Genomic DNA, 19,940 nt, shown 5'->3' on the forward strand with positions numbered 1-19,940 from the left:
ACCAGCTACTTTAAAGGTTCAGGTGAGAAACTCATCCATCCCATATCAATGAGCTAATGTGTCACCCCACCCAGGTAGTAAAACTGCATATTTGCAGGGGCAAGCTATGCCTCCTATGTTGGGAATTTCAATTCCAGGTGACGTATGCTCAAAGAGAAGTTTGGGGGAGAGTCTTTCAGAGACTTTGCCCTTGTGTAATCCTGGGTAAGTTGGTGGACCACTCTGCCTTTGTTTTCTCTTTTGTAATATAGGCATCTGTCTTGCACAGTTATTATGAGCATCAAAGAATATATACTTAGAGATGGAAGACACATTGGAGGTCATCTAGTTCAATCCTTTTGTTTTACCAATGAGGAAACAGACCCAGAGAATTTATGTTATCTGCCCAAGGTCACACAGGTAGTGAATGTCAGAACAAGGATTTTTTTTGATAGGTTTTTTTCCCAAATACATGCAAATAGTTTTCAACATTCACTTTTTAAAAAATAGCTTTTTATTTAGAAGTTATATGCATGGGTAATTTTATAGCATTAACAATTGCCAAACCTTTTGTTCCAATTTTTCCCCTTCTTTCCCCTACCCCTCCCCCAGATGGCAGATTGACCAATACATATTAAATATGTTAAAGTATAAATTAAATACAAAAAAGTATACATGTCCAAACAGTTATTTTGCTGTACAAAAAGAATTGGACTCTGAAATAGTGTACAATTAGCCTGTGAACGAAAGAAAAAATGCAGGTGGACAAAAGTAGAGGGATTGGGAATTCTATGTAGTGGTTCTTAGTCATCTCCCAGAGTTCTTTCCATGGGTGATGCTGGTTCAATTCATTCTTGCTCCATTGGAACTGATTTAGTTCATCTCATTGCTGAAGGTGACCAAGTCCATCAAAATTGATCATCATATAGTATTGTTGTTGAAGTATATAATGATCTACTGGTTCTGCTCATTTCACTCAGCATCAGTTCACAACATTCACTTTTGCAAAAACTTGTGTTCCAAATTTTTCTCCCTCCCCTCCCTTCGATAGCAAGCAATCCAACATAAATTAAACATGTGCAATTCTTGTAAACTTATTTTCATATTCATCATGCTAAACAAGAAAAATTAGAGCAAAAGGGAAAAAAACATGAGAGAAAAACAACAACAAACAAGCAAAAACAACAAAGTGAAAATACTATGCTTTGATCCACATTCAGTCTCCATAGTTCTCTTTCTGGAGGTATGTATGGCTCTTTCCATCCCAAGTCAATTGGAATTGTCTTGGATCACATTGTTGAAAAAGAACTAAGTCCACATAATCTTGGTACTGTACACTATGTCCTTTTAAGAACAACAATTTGAACTCAGGTTCTCCAATTCAAAATTTAGGATGCTTTTCCATAAATTCAAAGACAAAATGAGTTAGCTAGATGGATGAAATGAATTGTATTGTGTACAAAGTAATAGCAATGTTGTGGGATGATCAGCTGTGAATGTCTTTGCTATTCTCAGCAATACAATGATCCACAAGGACTCTGAAGAACTTATGATGAAAAATGCTATCCATACCCAAAGAAAGAACTGATTGTATCTGAATACAGATTGAAGCACAATTTTTTTAGATTGTATTTTTCTTGAGGATTTTTTTTTGGAGGGGAGATCTATGCTTTCTTTTACAACATGATTTTTTTTTGGTTATTTTTTAAAATTTTTATTTTTTATAATAATAGATTTTTACTTTTCAAAATATATGCAAGGATAGTTTTTAACACTCATTCTTACAAAACTTCATATTCCAATTTTTTTCTACTTTCTATTTTTTGTGGGGGGTAAGATCTACGTTTTCTTTCAAAAACTTGACTTTTATGCAAATGTTTTGCATAATTACACATGTGCTTTCTCAGTGGAGAGTGGGGGAGAGAGGGAGGAAGAGAGAGAATCCAAACTCCAAGTTTTAAGAATAAATGTTAAAAATTGTTTTCATGTAACTGGGAAAATAGTAATAAATATGATAATAATTTTAAGGTGCTTAGCACAAGATCTGGCATATAGTACTATATAAATGAACTCTATTATTATTAATATATGCAAAGTGCTTTTGAAAGCCTATATAAATGTGAACTTTTGTTTTTTGTCTCAGGTCACACAGTCATTTATTAGTGAGGCTAGAAATAAAATACAGGACCCTTCCTAGGGATGTGGTGGAGCTGATTTAGACTAGCTCCAAACAGCTGATTGTTAAATTTTCAATTTAAAGTGAGTATTTTCACTTGGGAAATCAACAAATGCTACAAAGCAGGGCTTGATTTATTGTTTAGTTGATTGTCTATACATAAGCCACGATAGAGAAAATGTTAATAATGCAGATAAAACTTAAAAATATGTTTTCTGGAGAGCTGGTTGTTAAAAATTTATCAACACATTTAAGATTATGGATGATAAGAGGGTTTAACAAGCTTACACCAGCTGAATGCTCATTCACCATATAAAATTCTCAGACCCTCATCTAAAATGAAAAACAGCATTAGCTCCATGCTGAAGCAGCCTTCTACTTCCTGGTCTTTATGCCTTATCCCTGTTCTCCATATTCTCCTCTCTTCCTTCCCCCATTGTTCCATGTCTTTAAGTGTCAAAGAAATGGAAGTATAGAATTAGGACTTTTGTCTCAATTGCTACCTACCCTTAATCAGTGAATTGGTGCATCCTCAGTCAAACTAAGTCCTATTGAAGACCTTAGCTTAAAAAGGCCAGATCTCCCATTGCATCCAGGAATCCGGATCTATATCTGGTCACTGGACCCAGATGGCTTTGGAGGGAAAGTGAGGTAGGTGACCTTGCACAGCTCTCACTCAAATCAAAGTCACTTGCATGTCATGGCTTCATTCCTCTGATATCATGTCCTCTGTCATAACAAACAACAACCAACATATCACTAATTCCAGATGCCTAGTTCAGTTTTCCTTTTTCTATTCTATTTTTCCTTCAATAAATGCTTGCTGAATTGGTAAAAACAAAAATAAAAAGAATTTTTTTTAGCCTTTCTTACTCTTGAATCCTCCCCATCCCATAGGCCTTGACGTCTAAATTTCTGGGTTATCACATGTATTACTGAGTTTCTCTTTGGCTGCCTGCCCCATTCCCCTAGGCTCAGACTTGAACCCCGTTTTGAGTTAGTATTCCCTTTTCCTTCTCTTCCCCATTCTTTCAAGCTCTCCCTTGTTGTGTGAGTTCCTCATGAGCTACCACCGTGATTCTGGAGAGGAATCTTACCTGTCATTTCTTTGGCCCAATTCCAGTTGGAACAGCAGCCTGCTGGCCATTAATATCTCTAGCCTTTTGATGTTGCCAGGCCAGGGGTGGGCCCTTTCCTTCCTTCTTCCAGGCCCCACCTCTGATTGAGTCCGACATCCCAAAGCCACAGAGCCACCTGGAGGTTGGGATTCTCCCCTACAAGAGAGGATGAGAGGAAGCACTTCTGACCAATTGCCAAGTCACCTCACCTGGATTCCGGTTCACACCCCGGGCTTCTTACCTCAGCTTGCCACTCCCTTCCCAGCCTCAGGCCCCTTCCGCTTCTCAGTCACACATCAGGGCTGGCAGGATTCGGCAACTCCAGACTTTCATCATTCCTACCCTGCCCCACCCCAGAGCAACCTGCATCTCTGAGTCTTTTCCTTCCTCTCTCTTCCTTCCCCCAACCTGCAATCTGGACAGCTTCCTTATCGATAGCCACACTAGGCCTTATTGACTCCTCAGACCACCAAGAGTCAAAACTCCAGCCTGGAAGTTATAGCTTTCAGTTAGTCTATTTGACAGATTAGGTTAGTTAGGTCTTGAATAATTGACTTGCCCTAGGTTACACAATGAGTCAGAAGAGGTAGATCCCGGACAGAAACTGTAGGGACCAGATTCCCAGCCTTGGGTTTGGTTCCCAAGGTCTCTTGGGAAAGGTCACCACCTCACCATCTCTGAGAATCTATGACTCACAAAGTACCTGGCAGGTTTTAATAACTAACTCTATGCACTCACTCACGCTATCCCCCATTGCTTGGAATGCATTCCCTCCTCAGCATTACCTGTTAAGGGACTTTTTTTTCCTTCAATGCTCTGGTGCTACTTCCTCTGTGAAGTCTTCTCTCATTTTACCCCTTTACCCCTCAGATGAAAAATGATCTTTCCTCAAAATTTTCTGGAATATTTTGTCTGAATCTCTCCTTTGAAATGAACTGAAATAGGACTCCTGTTTTGGGAAGACATGGAGCTCAGATGTAAGTGGAAGGGAAGAGGAAGAACTGAGACCAGGAATGTGTATACCTGGTGGTTTCTATTTCTTTTCTCAAAGCATCAAGATAATCAAGTTCATAAAACAACTGGACGAACTTCCTATTTAGCTCCATGAGATAGTTTGGACAACAGGCAATCTATCCATTTGATTCCTATATTAGTTGTGAGACACTTTTTTGAGTGAAATCATTTAGGAGGCACTATAGAACTCTGTGAGTTGATGTAGTCAAGTCTATTTCATCCCCAAACAACAGCAACTTCAAGATCTTACCATCCATAAGGAATCTTTTTTCCATTTAATTTCGCACAGAATGGAGACATAAATTGGTTGCTATGTTTGATGGTTTATGACTCTCTTGATATTGATCCTTAAATAAAATTAATGCTGTGGCTGCAGCCAACCAAAAATTTTGTGCAAACCTGGCCTAGGCATGGGATCCTTTAAGGCTGCATTTTGCTCTAAAAACACCTAATAAGCCCAATAGAATATGCACCTGAGGAAATTGTGGGACTATGAGTCTATGATCCCAAGATCCGGTCTTGTCTCCTCTAAGATCTTGGGTGGAGGCCTGTCCTCTCAAAAAAGATAATACCTGGGCAAAATCTACAAAATCACATTTAAATAACAGCACCCTCATCATAAGAGCTGAACTAATAAGAAAAAAACTATGTCTACTTCTTACTTTTCTTAGCATAGAGCTAGAAACTACTGATTGTTGTCTGCTGACTATGGTAGGGAGCTTAGAGATTATCAAATAAATTCAACAAGTTTCTATAGAATGCCAATAAGGCCCAAGGAACACCGATCTCAGCTCCACTCTCCCTTCTGACATATAAAACAATATGTTACCATGCACAAATCACTCAACAGATTTCAGTCTGTTTTCTCATCTATAAAATGGGAATAATAATTACCTCACAGATTTCTGTATGACTCAGATGAAATTATATAAAGTTAAATGTTCTCTAAATGCAGAGTATTACTGTTTTTTACTTTGGTCTTATCTTAGTTTGATGTAATTTAGCTGATTCTTTTATATTTAATGTGAAGTTTGAGTGGGAAGTCATTTTTATTGTGGTGGGCATGAGATCAGGAAAAGCTTTATAGGGAAAGTGATATTTGAAAGTGTTTAAACTGTGTAGCAGCCCTCTTAGTAGTGTCCAGAAAGTGGAAACTGAGTAGATGCCTATCAATTGGAGAATGGCTGAATAAATTGTGGTTTATGGATATTATGGAATATTATTGTTCTGTAAGAAATGACCAGCAGGATGATTTCAGAAAGCCCTGGAGAGACTTACATGAACTGATGCTGAGTGAAGTGAGCAGGACCAGGAGATCATTATATACTTCAATAACAATACTATATGATGATCAATTCTGATGGATCTGGCCCTCTTCAGCAATGAGATGAACCAAATCAGTTCCAATGGAGCAGTAATGAACAGAACCAGCTACACCTAGCGAAAGAACTCTGGGAGATGACTATGAATCACTACATAGAATTCCCAATCCCTATATTTTTGCCTGCCTGCATTTTTTATTTCCTTCACAGGCTAATTGTACACTATTTCAGAGTCTGATTCTTTTTGTACAGCAAAATAACAGTTTGGACATGTATACTTATTTTGAATTTAATTTATACTTTAACATATTTAACATGCATTGGTCAATCTGCCATCTGGGGGAGGGGAGGGGGGAAAGGAGGGGAAAAATTGGAACAAAAGGTTTGGCAATTGTCAATGCTGTAAAATTATCCATGCATATATGTTGTAAATAAAAAGCTATTAATTAAAAAAGAACATGTTTAAACTGAATGATTAGGGCAGTAAAGAAAGGAAAGAGGGTATTCTCAGTGAATGACAAGAACATAGAGGAGATAGAGTACAGGATGTGCTTGGAGAAAAGAGTAAGTGATGTCTAATTTGCTTGGAATGGAGAACCCATGGGACAAGAAGCAGGCATGGGTGAGATAGGTGAGATAACTGTGATAAAGGGAGCTATAACTGAGCATGTAAATGGAGGAAGGAGTGTTCAGGGTTATTAAAAGAGGTGATAAAGGTTCCCCAGTGCCTTAGATTGGAGATATGAAGGTAACAGGCTGAGAATCTGCTTCTAGAAACACTTGCTAAAACTGCCAGGCTAAGACATTATAATGTGGTGGGTCAGGCCACAGGATGACTGGGTCCAGTTGATGATTGAATACTGAGATGGGTGAGTCTTTGCTGAAATCAGGGTAAGAGATGTTGTTGCACACACTCAACCACCCCCATCCCAGGGGAGAACAGACCCAGGAGGAGATACCACAAGTATGTTGGAGGGTGTGGGGAGGGAAGGGGGGGTGAGTGAGGGTGTGGGTGTGTGGGTGTGTGTGGGGGGGTGTCAGGGGATGGAAAGATGGAGAACAGGTACAAAATGAGAATGATTGTGATGAGCATGGGCAGGAAGACTTAAATAAACAGAGAAATCTGGAGTCTGGAGGATCTGAGTTCAAATCCAGTCTCAGACTTAATACTTACTAGCTGTGTGACCCTTGGCAAGTCATTTACTCCAATTGCAGAAAAAGAGAGAGACAGAGACAGAGAGAGAAATTCATCTTCACCTATTTTAGGAAGCCTTTATAATGTAATTAACATAACTTGGACACTAGGAATCTTTTTCCCCAAGTCCTATTCTTTGCACTAAAGTCTTGGTCAATTCAGTTCAATCTGTCAGTCAAATAGTAAACATTAATTATTAATTGTTTATTCTGTGCTGGGCACTACGCTAAGCATTGGGGAACAAAAAGAAGGCTGTCGTTTGAGACAGTCCCTGACTTCAAGCAGTTCGAGATCTAATAATTTGCTCAGAGTGACCATACATAGGGATTGTTTCTGTTTTAACCAAAAACCCTGAAGGACTTCCATTCCTGGATTGATTTTTTCTTTTTTCTTTTCCTCTAGATAAAAGAAATCATGCTCAGTCTCAATTCTTAATTAGCTTCAATCACAGATAGGGTGTTTCCTCAGTTAAACTAAGACCTGGAAAAAACTTTAGCTTAAAAAAGTCAAGGATTCCCATTTCATCGAGAGCTACCTCCACTCATCCTGATCTGTCTTAAGGATGGACTTAGATGGCTCTAAACGAGAAAGAGAGACTGATAACTTTGCTCAGCCCTTTCTTACTTAAGTCTCATTCACTTGTAAGTCATAGCATCATCTCTCTGACGTATTTGAAAACCAAGGACAACAAACAAGTAAAAATATGTACAAACAAGCTATCTATAGATAACTATGCAATCATTAGAAGAGAGAAGGCACTAGAATTAAGAGAGGTTGGAAAAGGTTTCCTACAGTAGGTAAAATTTTTCAATTTAATAAGTGTTTATTAAGTTATCTTGGATTCCTCACATTTCTCTTCCCTCACAGTCAAGCTGTTGCCAAAATCTGTGGATTTCATTTTTGAAACATTTCTCCAAGATGCCATCTTCTCTCTTGATGAACTCCAGTACAGACCCTCTCTACCTCATACTTGGACTATTGCAATAGGCTGCTAGTGAATCTGCCTTTCTCTGGTTTCTCCCCAATCTAATCCATTCTCCATTCATTCAATCGCTAAAATTGGCACAGGTCCAATCATGTCATTACCCTACTCCACAAACATCACCAGCTCCCTTTTGCCTAATCCTAAATCTATGCTCTTATACATATAAATATTAGTTATTTTTATCATCTCTATTTCCTTTCTTAAATACCTATCAAGAGGGAAAAATATCCTTTCATAACTTTGGCACTGATCCTCTCCCTCTCTGCTCCACTTTTTTCTTTCTGGAAAAACTGTCTAGAGCCTGACTTTTAAAAGTATGAGGCCTTTAGGTACTGGAAGTGGGCTCTGATAGAGCAGGGCAAAGTCCTACTTCCCTTCACTGAATGGAACAGAAGCAAAGTGGTGGTCCTTAGAAGGACTGAATTGCTAATTGTTTGAGCCCAAAGTCTCATCTAAATTGTACACAGGATAATGCAAGGCTGAGGCTGAGGCTGAGGCCAGGGGAGCCTGGGGTCTTTATGAACCCTAAACTGATACTCAAAGATGGACTTACTAATCTTATTAATTATTAATTAAGGGTCTTATTAATCCAGGTAGATCTCTTTCCTGCATAATCTTTCTCAATAGAATTATTTTTTCTTCACACATATTTTCAAAATGCTTAAAGAATGTTTATTTTTTCTTCAGTTACATGAAAATTTTTTAACATTCATTTTTAAAAATATTTTTTAAGCTCCAAATTCCCCTTTTCCCTTCTTGACAAAGCAAACACTTTGATATAGACAATACATGTGCAGTCCAACAAAATATGTTCATATTAACTCATGCCCCTCACAAAAAAAGCTCCAAGAAAAAGAAAGAAAAAAAAGTATTATTTGATCTCCAGATTCCATCAGTTTTTTTCTCTAGAAGTGAATGGGGTTCTAGATCACAGCTCATGAATAGAATCCAGGACTAAAAGTCAGATGGTGATGGCAATTGAGGCTCTGACAATCATAATCATAATGAAAAGCTATTTTATTTTATTTTTGATCCCCATGATCCAGAAGTTCCCTTCTGTTTTTTAGGATCCCTATAGGGCAGCTAAGTAGTGCAATAGATAAGCTTCATCTTCCTGACTTCAAAACAGCCTCCAATACTTCCTAGCTATGTGACCCTGAGCAAGTCACTTAACCCTATTTGCCTCAGTTTCCTCATCTGTAAAATAAACTGAAGAAAGAAAGGGCAAAGCATTCCCAGTACTGAAATGACTGAACATACATATGATATTATGTAAAACATTTCTATATTAGTTATATTGCAATTTTTTAAAGTAAGAAAACTAAAAAAATGAAAAAAGTGTGCTTTGATTTACACTCAGAATTCAACAGATTTCTCTCTGAAGGATAGTATTTTTTTATGGGTCCTTTGGAATTATTTGGATCATTGTATTGATTAGAGTAAAAGGTTACTTTTTATACCTTTAAGGTTTGCTAAATCCTTTACATACATTATCTCAATTGATCTTTAGAGCAAGCCCTGTGAGGTAGATTATCATCATCTTCAATATATAGAGCAGAAAACTGAGGTTCAAAAAAGTTAAGTGATTTGCCGTAAGTTACAAAACTAGTAAGCTTCTGAGGCAGAATTTGAATCCAAGTCTCCTGACTCAAAATTCAGCTCTCTAGCCACTAGACCATGCTTCTAGTTGGCTTTCTGTGGCTCACACTGTAAGAGATATAATGGAGGCCTGAGCAGATGGGTCCAAGTAAAACAACTTTCCATTGCCTATGGTCTGGCTATGAATACTTAGTCTTTCCCAACTCAGGTCATATATTGGCAGGATACAGGCATTTCCAAAGTGATTGCTGGGGGTGGTGGGGAAAGAGAGGGCATGGGAGGAGAGAAAGACAAGAAAGGAGCTTATGGCAAACAGAAGGAGGTGAAGGAGGAGTTGGGGAGGATATTTAGAACTCTGTTGAGATCCTAGAGCATAAAATCAGGATGAAGAGAACATAGGTAGCTGATTTTCTTTTCTGTTTTATTAATTTTCAAAATACATGCTTTCAACATTCACCCTTACAAAACCACGTGTTCCAAATTTTTCTCCCTCCCTTTTCCCTCTCCCCTAGACAGCAAGTAATCCAATATAAATTAAACGTGAACATATTTCTAAACATATTTCCACATTTATCATGCTAAGCAGCTGATTTTCTCCGAGTTGAGATTCCTGTCTGTCTGACTGAGTTAAGTTTTCGTCATTTCTTTTTGGTTCACTTTTTTTTTTTTTAACTGATACTTCTTATTGCTGCTCTTGTAGTTTGCTTCAGAGGTTGATGTCTTAGGAAGTGTAACCATGTACTGGCAAGCACTGTACCAATGTATAAGGTCAGGGAAAAACAGAGAGAAGTTTTTCTGTTTCACTTTCTTCAGGCTCTGTCCCAAACATCTGTCTTCTTCTCCCCCATATTACTTGACCTCCCTCTCCTGTCTTCCTAAGAAAAGGGTGTGAAGAGAATGAGTGTGCAGCAGTCAGAGGAGGAAGCATCAGAGACTAGTTTAGCCCTAGTCCCTGGGAGGTAAAAGTTCATTCTTTCCCTCACCCCCACCCCTACCTCAGACCTTCAGGCAAGTCTGGGCTTTGTTAAATCTGTTGCTGACTTGAGTGACTATAGTCCTTGAGATGTTTGGGCACATTCTTAAGGACACTGGTCAGAGGCTTGTGCCTTCATTTCCTATCCCTCTTCCAGACTGAAACCAGTGAATTAGCCACTATCCATGCTCTCAGCTCTCCCTTCCCCAACTATTTGGTGGTCTGGTGACTCACTCTGACCCTAATCCCTAGGGGCCTCTTCCACACTTTGGGGTTGAAGTTCTCAGCAATTGGTGAGTGGAGGCAAAAGGGGTTCAATCTTATAGCTTGGTTCTTTTGAAAAGATGACTTTCCAGCTAAAGGGTTAGGATGCTAACCCACATTTTTTACTACCCATGTGTTCTTGGAAAAATAGAAGCTTTTTGGGGCTCACTTTTCTTTTATCTGTAAAATAAGAAGGTCAGATGAGTTGATTTCTTAAGGTCCCATTCAACTCAATTCTCCATAATCCTGTGATCCTGGCTCTAATTATTTATTTTTAAAATTTTATTTATCTGTTTGGTTTTTTTTTTTTTTTCTGAGACAATTGGGGTTAAGTGACTTGCCCAGGATCACAGAGCCAGGAAGTGTTAAGTGTCTTAGACCATATTTGAATTCAGGTCCTCCTGACTTCAGGACTGGTGCTCTATCCACTGTACCACCTGACTGCCCTTGGCTCTAATTATTTATCCACAGATTGAGAACTGATCTCAGAATCAGGAAAGATAATTGCAGATTTTAAAGGATGGGAAGAGCCCTGGGAGAAAAGAGATCTGTATCCCACAGTTGTTTATTCACATCCTAATCCTTCTTCCTTTCGTCATTCTCTCTTCTGTTCTAACTTGCCCTCTCAGAAATAAACAGTCCGATTCTGCTGTCTCTACCTCCATCTCACCATTCAACAGATTTCTCTGTCCTCTCACTGGCATGGGACTGCTTGCTGGGGAAAGAGGGACCTTGAGTTAGGATGTGGGTGGGGACTTGCCTGCTTAGTCGTGAAACTAAAGCAAGAGTGGCTGTAGGGAGAAAGTGCCCTCCGGTGGCCATCAAGAAAAACACATATGATGCACTTCAGCTTCTGTAGGCAAGTAGATGGGACTTCAAAAAAGCATTTACTTTATCACCAAATCACAGATTTAAAGCAGAAAATGACCTTAGAGGCCATCTTGTTTGATTCCTTCATTCGACAAAGAAAACAAGCCCTCCACCACACACACAAATACTTTCCTTCCAGTTCTTATGGCAATCTGATCCAATTTAAGGATAGTGCAAACAATCTTTTTTTAATAGCATACAAGAAAAACTTACATGAATTGATGCTAAGCAAAATGAGCAGAATCAAGAGAACATTGTACACAGTAACAACAAGATTATGTGATGATCAGCTGTGATGGACTTAGCTCTTTTCAACAATGAAGTGATTCAAGGCAATTCCAATAAACTTGGAATGGGAAGGTACCAGTTGTCTACAGAGAGAGAACTATGGAAACTGAATATAGATCAAAACATAGTATTCTCAACTTTTTGTTGTATTTGTGTGCTTGGGTTTTTTTTCCTCATGATTTTTCCCTTTTGATCTGATATTTTTGCACAGCCTGATGAATATGGAAATAGTTTTAGAAGAATTGCACACCTTTAACCTATATCAAATTGCTTGATGTCTTGGGGGGAGGGAAGTAAGGGAGGAGAGAGAAAAAATTGGAATACAAGGTTTTACAAAGGTGAATGAGAATGCCGAAAATTATCCTTGCGTGTATTTAAAAAAATAAAATGCTATTTTTAAAATAGGAGAGGAAAATAAATAAATGAATGAAAAATGACATAGAGAACTGCCGATAAGGAAATCATGAGATCTGGTTGCCAGGAGCTGACTTTTCCTAAGTTTCCTTTAATTAACCTGCTAACTTCTGATGAAATTCTCCACTGATGCTTCATCAAGTCATGGAGACAAACCGGGATAAGTACCTGGAAACTCCATTAGGCCTCATGCATTTTGAAGAGTTTCCAATATGAGCTTGTGACATTTCATATACTTTTCAACTAAAAACCGGTATAGAGAAGTTCAAGTAATCTCATCACCAAATGCCCTAGCCATGACCAAGAGAAACACAATGATAATATTGCTCAAAAGAAGCTCCACAGTGACTCAGGGTAAGATTAAGAAGGCCACCTAAGCAGTTAAGAGAAGAAGAAAATATGTGAAAACTTCCAAGAAATGGACTGCTGGCCAGAACAAACAGGAATTTATCATGAAGAATGCAGCCAAGCTGGTCTGAGAAACTGAAGAACTTTACCATGACAAGAGTTGCCCTAGAAATGGATAAAGTGATCCAACAGAACCAACAGAACAAGGGACTGACCCAGGAGGATCTGATCATAAAAACCAATGAAAAGCCTCGTTATTACAGATGATGAATACGGATAGACCATTCCTAATAACCAGATCTTGACCAAGATCAAAAGAATCTTTGGTTTCAATGGGTTTATGGGAAGGAAACTGGAATGATAATTGAGACAGGACCAGTGATAAAGCCTCAAAATCAATTCTTCTTACTGTTCTGGTCTGGTGATTCTCCTATATAGCTAGTACCAATATGTCTCTTCACATTGTCAAGCTAAACAAACTTGATTGGGGGAAAAATCTTCCAAATCTCTACTGTAGTTAAAATAAAGAGCAAAACCTTGTAAATTAAATTACTTTCTGACATCTCTCTTCGTTTTTCAAAGTTAAGGAAGAATAACTAATAATTCTCTTAATTTTGTCATAAAAGGTTTATTTCTCTAGAAGCAGTTTTACCTCTTTGAGGCATTGGAACATTTGTTGAAATGGGATCAATTTATATTCATATTTTTACTTTCTTTCTTTCTTTCTTTTCTTTTCTTTTCTTTTCTTTTCTTTTCTTTTTTTTTTTTTTTTTGGTGAGGCAATTGGAGTTAAATGACTGCCCAGTGTCACATAGCTAGGAAGTGTTAAGTATCTAAGGCCAGATTTGAACTCAGTCCTCCTGACTTCAAGGCCAGTGCTCTATCTACTGTACCATCTAACTGCTCCTATCTTTTAAGAGGAGGGTTTACTGTGGAAAGGGTAATATCTGTTTGGCATCCAGGGATTTTGCTCCTTGTCTCACAAACAGTGCAAATGTGTTACCAATTTAAGTGACCTTTAGTCTCCCTAACCTGCATTTTTAAGAGAAACTTATAAACATTTGTGAAGAAGAAAGGAAGGAAAAAGAGAAAGAGGAGGAGGAGGAAGAGGAAGAAAAGAAGGAGAAGGAGGAAGAGGAAGAGGAATAGAAGGAGGAAAAAGAGCAAGAGGAGGAGAAGGAGGAGGAGGGAGGGGGAGGAAAAGGAGAAGGAGGAGGACAAGAAAGGAGGAGAAGGTGGAGGAGGAGAAGGAGAAAGAGGAGGGAGAGCAGGAGGAGGAGGAGGAAAAGAAGCATAAGGAGGAAGAGGAGGAGGAGGAGGAGGAGAAAAGTCTTATCACCAAAGTGGTCACAAGATGATGGATTTTTTGGCTGAAGAAAAGTAGTTCTTCTTGGTCAGTGTTAAGAGGATTACAATATGTCTCAGATCTAGACAAGTGAGTTCTTTGAAGGAGGAATTCCAACACTCATCATATATAAACACACATGAGGATGAAAGGAACAGTGGTGGGAAGGGGAGTTGGTGATGATATACTGGAATAGGGTGAATTGGGTTGAACCTGAGTCAATTTTTAATTTTCATTGCTGAGTTCATTATAAAAATAAAAAAATTCACATTTTCATTGCTAATTTTGCTTTCATATCATCTTAACTCTCTTATAGAGAAAGCTATGAACCCTTAATAGAAAATTTTTAAAAAGAGAAAGGAGAAAAAGCAATTCACTAAAACTCACCAACATATCAACTCAATTTAATAGTTATCTAGTTGTCCACATTTATGGTTATTCATCTCTGCAAAGAAGGGAGGGTAGCACATTTTCTCCTTTCATCTCTGGGGCCAAGTTTGATTATATAGTGTTCATTTGGGGAGCTTTTCTTTCTAGTTACATTGTTGGAGTTAAAGTTATATTGTTTTCCCAGTTATACTTGTTTTTTTAAATGTATGTCTTCTATACATCTCTGTAATCTTAATAGTCATCCTTTCTTACAGCAGACTAATATTCCATTACATTCATGTACCATGATTTGTTGAACCTTTTCCCAAGCAACACACATCTATTTTGTTTTCATTTCAATGCTATTAAGAATATTTAGATTTATATGAGGCTTTTATTTCTGTCTTTGGCCTAGTAGGGGTATATGCCTAGTCATGATATATCAAGCAGAAGGGAAATTTTAGTCATTTTCTTGGTATAATTCCAAATTCCTTTTTAGAATAGTTGTACTAATCCACAGCTTTACCAATAGTGTATTTGTAGATCTGTTTTCCTGAAATCTCTCCAGCACTGACTATAGCCTACTTATTAACAATGATTGCTCATCTAGAACTGTGCTCCAAAAACCATTAAACTGTGCATACCTTTTATTAGTGATACTACTGTGTCCCAATATCAAAGGAAAAGGAAAAAAGTTCATATGTATGAAATTATTAAAGCCCAGGTTTTTTTTTTAATAACAAAGAATTTGAAACTAAAAGAGTGCCGAACTACTGGAGAATGGTTAAACATTATGAGATATTATTACATCACAGGAAATGAGGAAATGGAAGGGTTCAGAGAAACTTGGAAAGACATGTATAAAATAACAAAGAGTAATTTATATAACATTATAAAGAAAAACAATTTTGAAAGAATTAGGAACTCTGATCAATGTAATGGCCAATTGTGATTCTAGAGTATTAATAATGAAACATATTTACCCATCTTTTGACAGAGAAATAATGGACATTTTTGGGACACAGTCAAAATAGGAATTTGTTTTGCCTTACTCTGCATATCTGGTACAAGGTCTTCATTTTTTTCTCTAATGGGGAAGGAATAAGATAGAAAAAAAGAAAATGAAAAAAAAAGAAAAGAGTAAGGATCATTTGGCATACAAAATCTTGCAAAAATGAATGTTGAGGGGACAGCTAGGTGGAGCAGTGGATAGAGTACTAGCCCTGAAGTCAGAGGACCTGAGTTTAAATCTGACCTCAGACACTTAACACATCCTAGCTGTGTGACCCTGGGCAAGTCACTTAAACCCAATTGTCTCAGGTTAAAAAAAAAAGAATGTTGAGAACCATCTTTACATGTATTGGAAAAATAAAATATTATTGAGGAAAAAAAATGAAAAAAAATTCAGTGATTGCTCCCAACTCCTTTGAGTCTTCTATCTTTCCTAATTCCTGCTCCAGAAACCTTGGCCTTACTATTTATGAGCTCGGTTACCCAATGAACTCTCATGTTGGTTCCCTCCCTAAATGTGACTATTTCCCACCCCCACTGAGTTGATGACACTGAAAACAGTCTTGGATATTTATTGTTTGCTCTTGACACAAAATAATGCAATGTGCCCAGAGGGGAAGGAAGATATTATTTGTTGGCTTTTCCAAGCCAGCTACCTCCTATTGTCTATATACAAACAACCTGCCCAAAAGCCCCTATTCCCATTCCTCCCCTATCTCCTCCTGGGGGAAGGGAGAAAAGCTGAACCTCTGAAAAGTCTCTTAGACAAGTGTATTCCCTAAGGCAGGAATACCAGTGATGGTCACACACAAACACTCACTGTTAGGGTGAGGAAAGAGTGATTAGCAATGTGGATAATGGAATAGTTTGAGCTGGACTGATCCAGAGTCCACAAGACTGATGTGTTTTTGTTTGTGTATGTGTATTGTGTATAATACACATGTATTATGGGTATGTGTAGGATGGGATGTAGGTGGTGTGAAGGGGTGGTGACCCATTCAGCTGGGACCTTGGAGGGGCCCTCTTTTTAAGGTAAGCTGTTTGGCTCTCCCAAGTCAGTCCGAGCTTAGGGACTCTAGATGAGATAGACACTTAAGACTTAATAGTTTTGTGTCTTTCTGACCTGTTGGATAGATGAGGCCACCAGAACAGGAGCTTGAAAACCTTGGGGATCCTGAGACTGCCCCACTGAGGAACTCAGGCAGCTGTAACCCTACCTATCCAGGCCCCTCAGAAGAATGGAGGAAGCAAAGAGGGGTGGGGAGTCCCTACCTCTTCATTCAAATGAATGAGCTCCTGGGAAGCCCTGAAAACCAGGAATGGAGGGAAACAGGCAGGTGAGTGGTTTAAAGACTTTTTTTAAAACTCCTATTCTATTTTGAAAGATGAGATACAACCCTAAAAGTCAAAAAAGGTGTGTTCCCTTTTTTGTGGAGGAAATACTGCCACTGATACTTCCCCCATCCTCCATTCTCTCCCCTCTTATCCTCACCAGATCTTTAATAGGAAATTGCGGGGGGGGGTTCTTTTGCTTCAGGGCAGTGAGAAGTAATGGGGAGGAGGAGAGGAAGAGGGGTTGGGTATTTGGCTCCATGCAGCCTGACACTATTCTCTTCTGCACACATCCAGATGGATATTGTTTGAAGAAAAGCTCGACCTAGAGGCCAAGCACTGGAGCAGCCCCCATGTACCCACCTTGTCCCTGTCAAGCATCTGGGAGCTTCGAGCCCTGTTGACCACAGGGCTAGTGCTCTTAGACTGTTCTGTTCAAAGTCTCTCTGAGCTTACAGGTATCCAGGGAAGATAAGAAGTGATGGCCCCTAAGCAGGGATGTAGCTACAAACCCTATAGCTTCCCACTCCAGAGGGGTCCCCTAACTTCTCTAGATTTAGAGTATTTCTTTGAGACCCATAAATACTGGGAGTGTCACAACATGGAACTTCCCCCATCACCACTTTCTTACCCCTTCAGCACAGCTACGGCTAGATTTTGCCATCTTTCTTATAGTCACTTTAATCTTCTATATGGGTTCAACTTTCCCTAAGACTCAGACATAGGGAGGTCACTGATTGGAGGAAAGGGCTGGGTAGTCCCAGAATTTAAGAGAATAGAGAGATGACCACCATTATTAGCCCCTTCTCAATTTTTCCCAGAATTAGAATATGATTCCATGATAAATTTAGCTGGAGGAGAAATAATTAGAGGAGGGAGCAGTTTTGTGTCTCTTGTCCCCAGAACAGGTAAGCAGGCTGGAATCATTGAACCCAGAAGGGAGAGAGAGGCTGAAATCAGTCCTGCTCCAGAGACCTCAGCATCACATCCAGCCCATGTGTTGGTCAGCTGTCGGGAGACTTGGTACAAGACTCTGCAGGGGTAAGAGACCTCTCCCCAAAATCTTAGAGGGCAATTCCTTCAAGTGAATTCCTAGAAAAAATATTCCTGATAACAAAAATAATACTATGTTTTAAGGGTAGGGAGTATGTATAATGAGTTTCTTTTGCCCTTTCCCTCTACAAATTCAGGAGGTCTTAGAATTATTTGATTGGAAGAGACCTTAAAAATATTTAATTTAACCTCTCACCCAATAAAGAAATACTCCTGGGATAGCTAGGTATCTGAGTGGATGGTGTACTGATTGTGGAGTCAAGAGGACCTGAATTCAAATTTGATCTTAGACACTTATGAGCTTTTGACTCTGGACAAGTCATTTAGCCCCATTGCTTTAAAACAGAAATACCCCCTACGAATACTACCCTATTTTTAGACTTGTTGTCAGTCTGATAAAACCTATATACTCCTCAGAAAATGTTTTTTAAAGCACAAAATAAAAATTTAATGAATTTAGTGCGTACAAAGGAAATTAATTATACCAAAATACAATTATCAATTTAAAAAAAGTAGTTTACAAACAAAGCAGACTAAGAATCTCAGTTCTATGACACCTATGGCAAGTGTTCATTTGTTTGTCCTTTGCTTTTATATATCTGGTGATAAGAAGTCCATTATTTTATGTAACAATGTATTCTATTGCTGGACAGTTCCAATTCCTCCCAAGTTTTTTCTTACATACAACTGAAATCTGTTCCTGCATTTGCAGTCATCAATTAGAGAATCACAGAAACTTAAAATTGGAAGGAACCATAAAGGTCATCAAACCCAACCTCCCATCCCATAAAGGAACTCTTTTTATACCATCCCTTATAGGTGGACATCCTACTGAGACTCTTTCTTCTGCTGTGGAGCCACACCTAAAGGACCAGGTTTGTGTAACTTCCTACCTTTAGGCAGTACTTGAGGGGATGGTTATAGGGATGCCCATTTACCTCTCTCCCCATATGTGCAAACAAGGCCTGAGCATAAGTGAGTAGGAAGAAAGAGTTCTTTCTGTGAGAAAGGGAAGATCTCATAGTCCTCCACTAAGACCACATGATTCTCACCAGCAATGATTCTCTTCATTCTTCCATCCCCAACTTAATGCCTCCCATGAGTCTCCCTTCCAGACAGCCCCTCACCCTTTGTGCTCCACCCAATTCACTAGCTACAGAGCCCTCTGTGGCAGAAGCTGCCCCCTGGGACTGAGGCTGCGGCTGTGCTGGTTGGAGAGCTGGACTTCCTGACCCAGAGACTGGGAGTCTTTGTGCATTTTTTGGAGCCGGTGGTACTGGGGACTTTAACAGAAGTGCCCCTACCCATCAGGTATAGGTTGGACATTAGGGCTGGGAAGTAGATCTTTGGTGGAATCATAAGGAATGAGTCAGAGGGATGGCAATCAAGAACCAGGAAAATATATATCAAATCCTGGTTTGGATATATCCTAGCTGTATGACTATGGATAAGTCACTTGATCTCTCTGAGCCTCAGTTTCTCAAACTGTTAAATGAGGAATCATAATATTTGTAATTGTGTCCTCATGGGGTTGTTGGGAGGAAAGTGTTTTACGAATCTTAAAGGTCTGTAGCACTGGCCGTTGTGGTTATTGCTGCCCAATTCAGATTCCCAGGTGACTAAACTCAGAATTGATAAACTGATACATGTACTTGGGAAGAGAAGTCAGATTTGTGTAGTAAGGAAAACTGGGTTTTTGACTCCTCACACTATGTTCCTTTGTTCTGTCCTAGATTTATCTGCATTATCCTTGGTCCCCCAGTCCTGGGTAAAGGTTATCATGAGATGGGAAGAGCTGCAGCTGTACTCTTGAGTGATCCGGTGAGCTATAGGTCAACAAACCACAAACCAACAAACCCCCCCCAAAAGTTTGGGCTTTTTTTAATGCATGAATAATATAAAGCTTTATCACACCATTGAAAGATATATATCTTTCCATATAAATGGCTTCTTTATTTTGTAAATATGTGCAAAATGGCATAAAAACGTCATTTGACATTGATAAGTATAAATGTACCATAAAATAGAGATTTTGAACTTTAAATTAAGAAATTAATAAGAACTAGGTATTAAATATAAGCTAAATATAAGGGTTCATGGTAGCAATATAGGACTAAATCAATGCTATCTTAATTTACAGAAGGATATTTTTAAGGATCCTGAATTTCCAATCAATGCATGTGCGCTTTTTTTTTTATATAGAAAAAGAATAACAGATAAATTTAAACAAATCAATAATAAGAATGTATTTGTGGCTACCTCTTTTTAAACTCTGCCTTTGCATC

At 38.6% G+C, this 19,940-nt stretch overlaps 1 protein-coding gene across 1 annotated transcript in view; it reads left to right on the top strand.

Moving 5' to 3' along the window:
* Window positions 1–16,388: 16,388 nt before the first annotated feature.
* SLC4A9 (solute carrier family 4 member 9) overlaps window positions 16,389–19,940 on the top strand; it is a 17,644-nt gene continuing 14,092 nt past the window's right edge. The window contains exons 1-6 of the mRNA XM_051978545.1: window positions 16,389–16,607; window positions 16,900–17,060; window positions 17,506–17,643; window positions 18,475–18,530; window positions 18,809–18,966; window positions 19,389–19,476. Coding sequence (XP_051834505.1) covers window positions 16,405–16,607; window positions 16,900–17,060; window positions 17,506–17,643; window positions 18,475–18,530; window positions 18,809–18,966; window positions 19,389–19,476 — 804 coding nt within the window. The 5' untranslated portion in view covers window positions 16,389–16,404. The remainder of the gene's footprint in view (window positions 16,608–16,899; window positions 17,061–17,505; window positions 17,644–18,474; window positions 18,531–18,808; window positions 18,967–19,388; window positions 19,477–19,940) is intronic.

The sequence above is a fragment of the Antechinus flavipes genome, chromosome 2, assembly GCF_016432865.1.
Source record: "Antechinus flavipes isolate AdamAnt ecotype Samford, QLD, Australia chromosome 2, AdamAnt_v2, whole genome shotgun sequence".
In the NCBI taxonomy this organism is placed as follows: domain Eukaryota; kingdom Metazoa; phylum Chordata; class Mammalia; order Dasyuromorphia; family Dasyuridae; genus Antechinus; species Antechinus flavipes.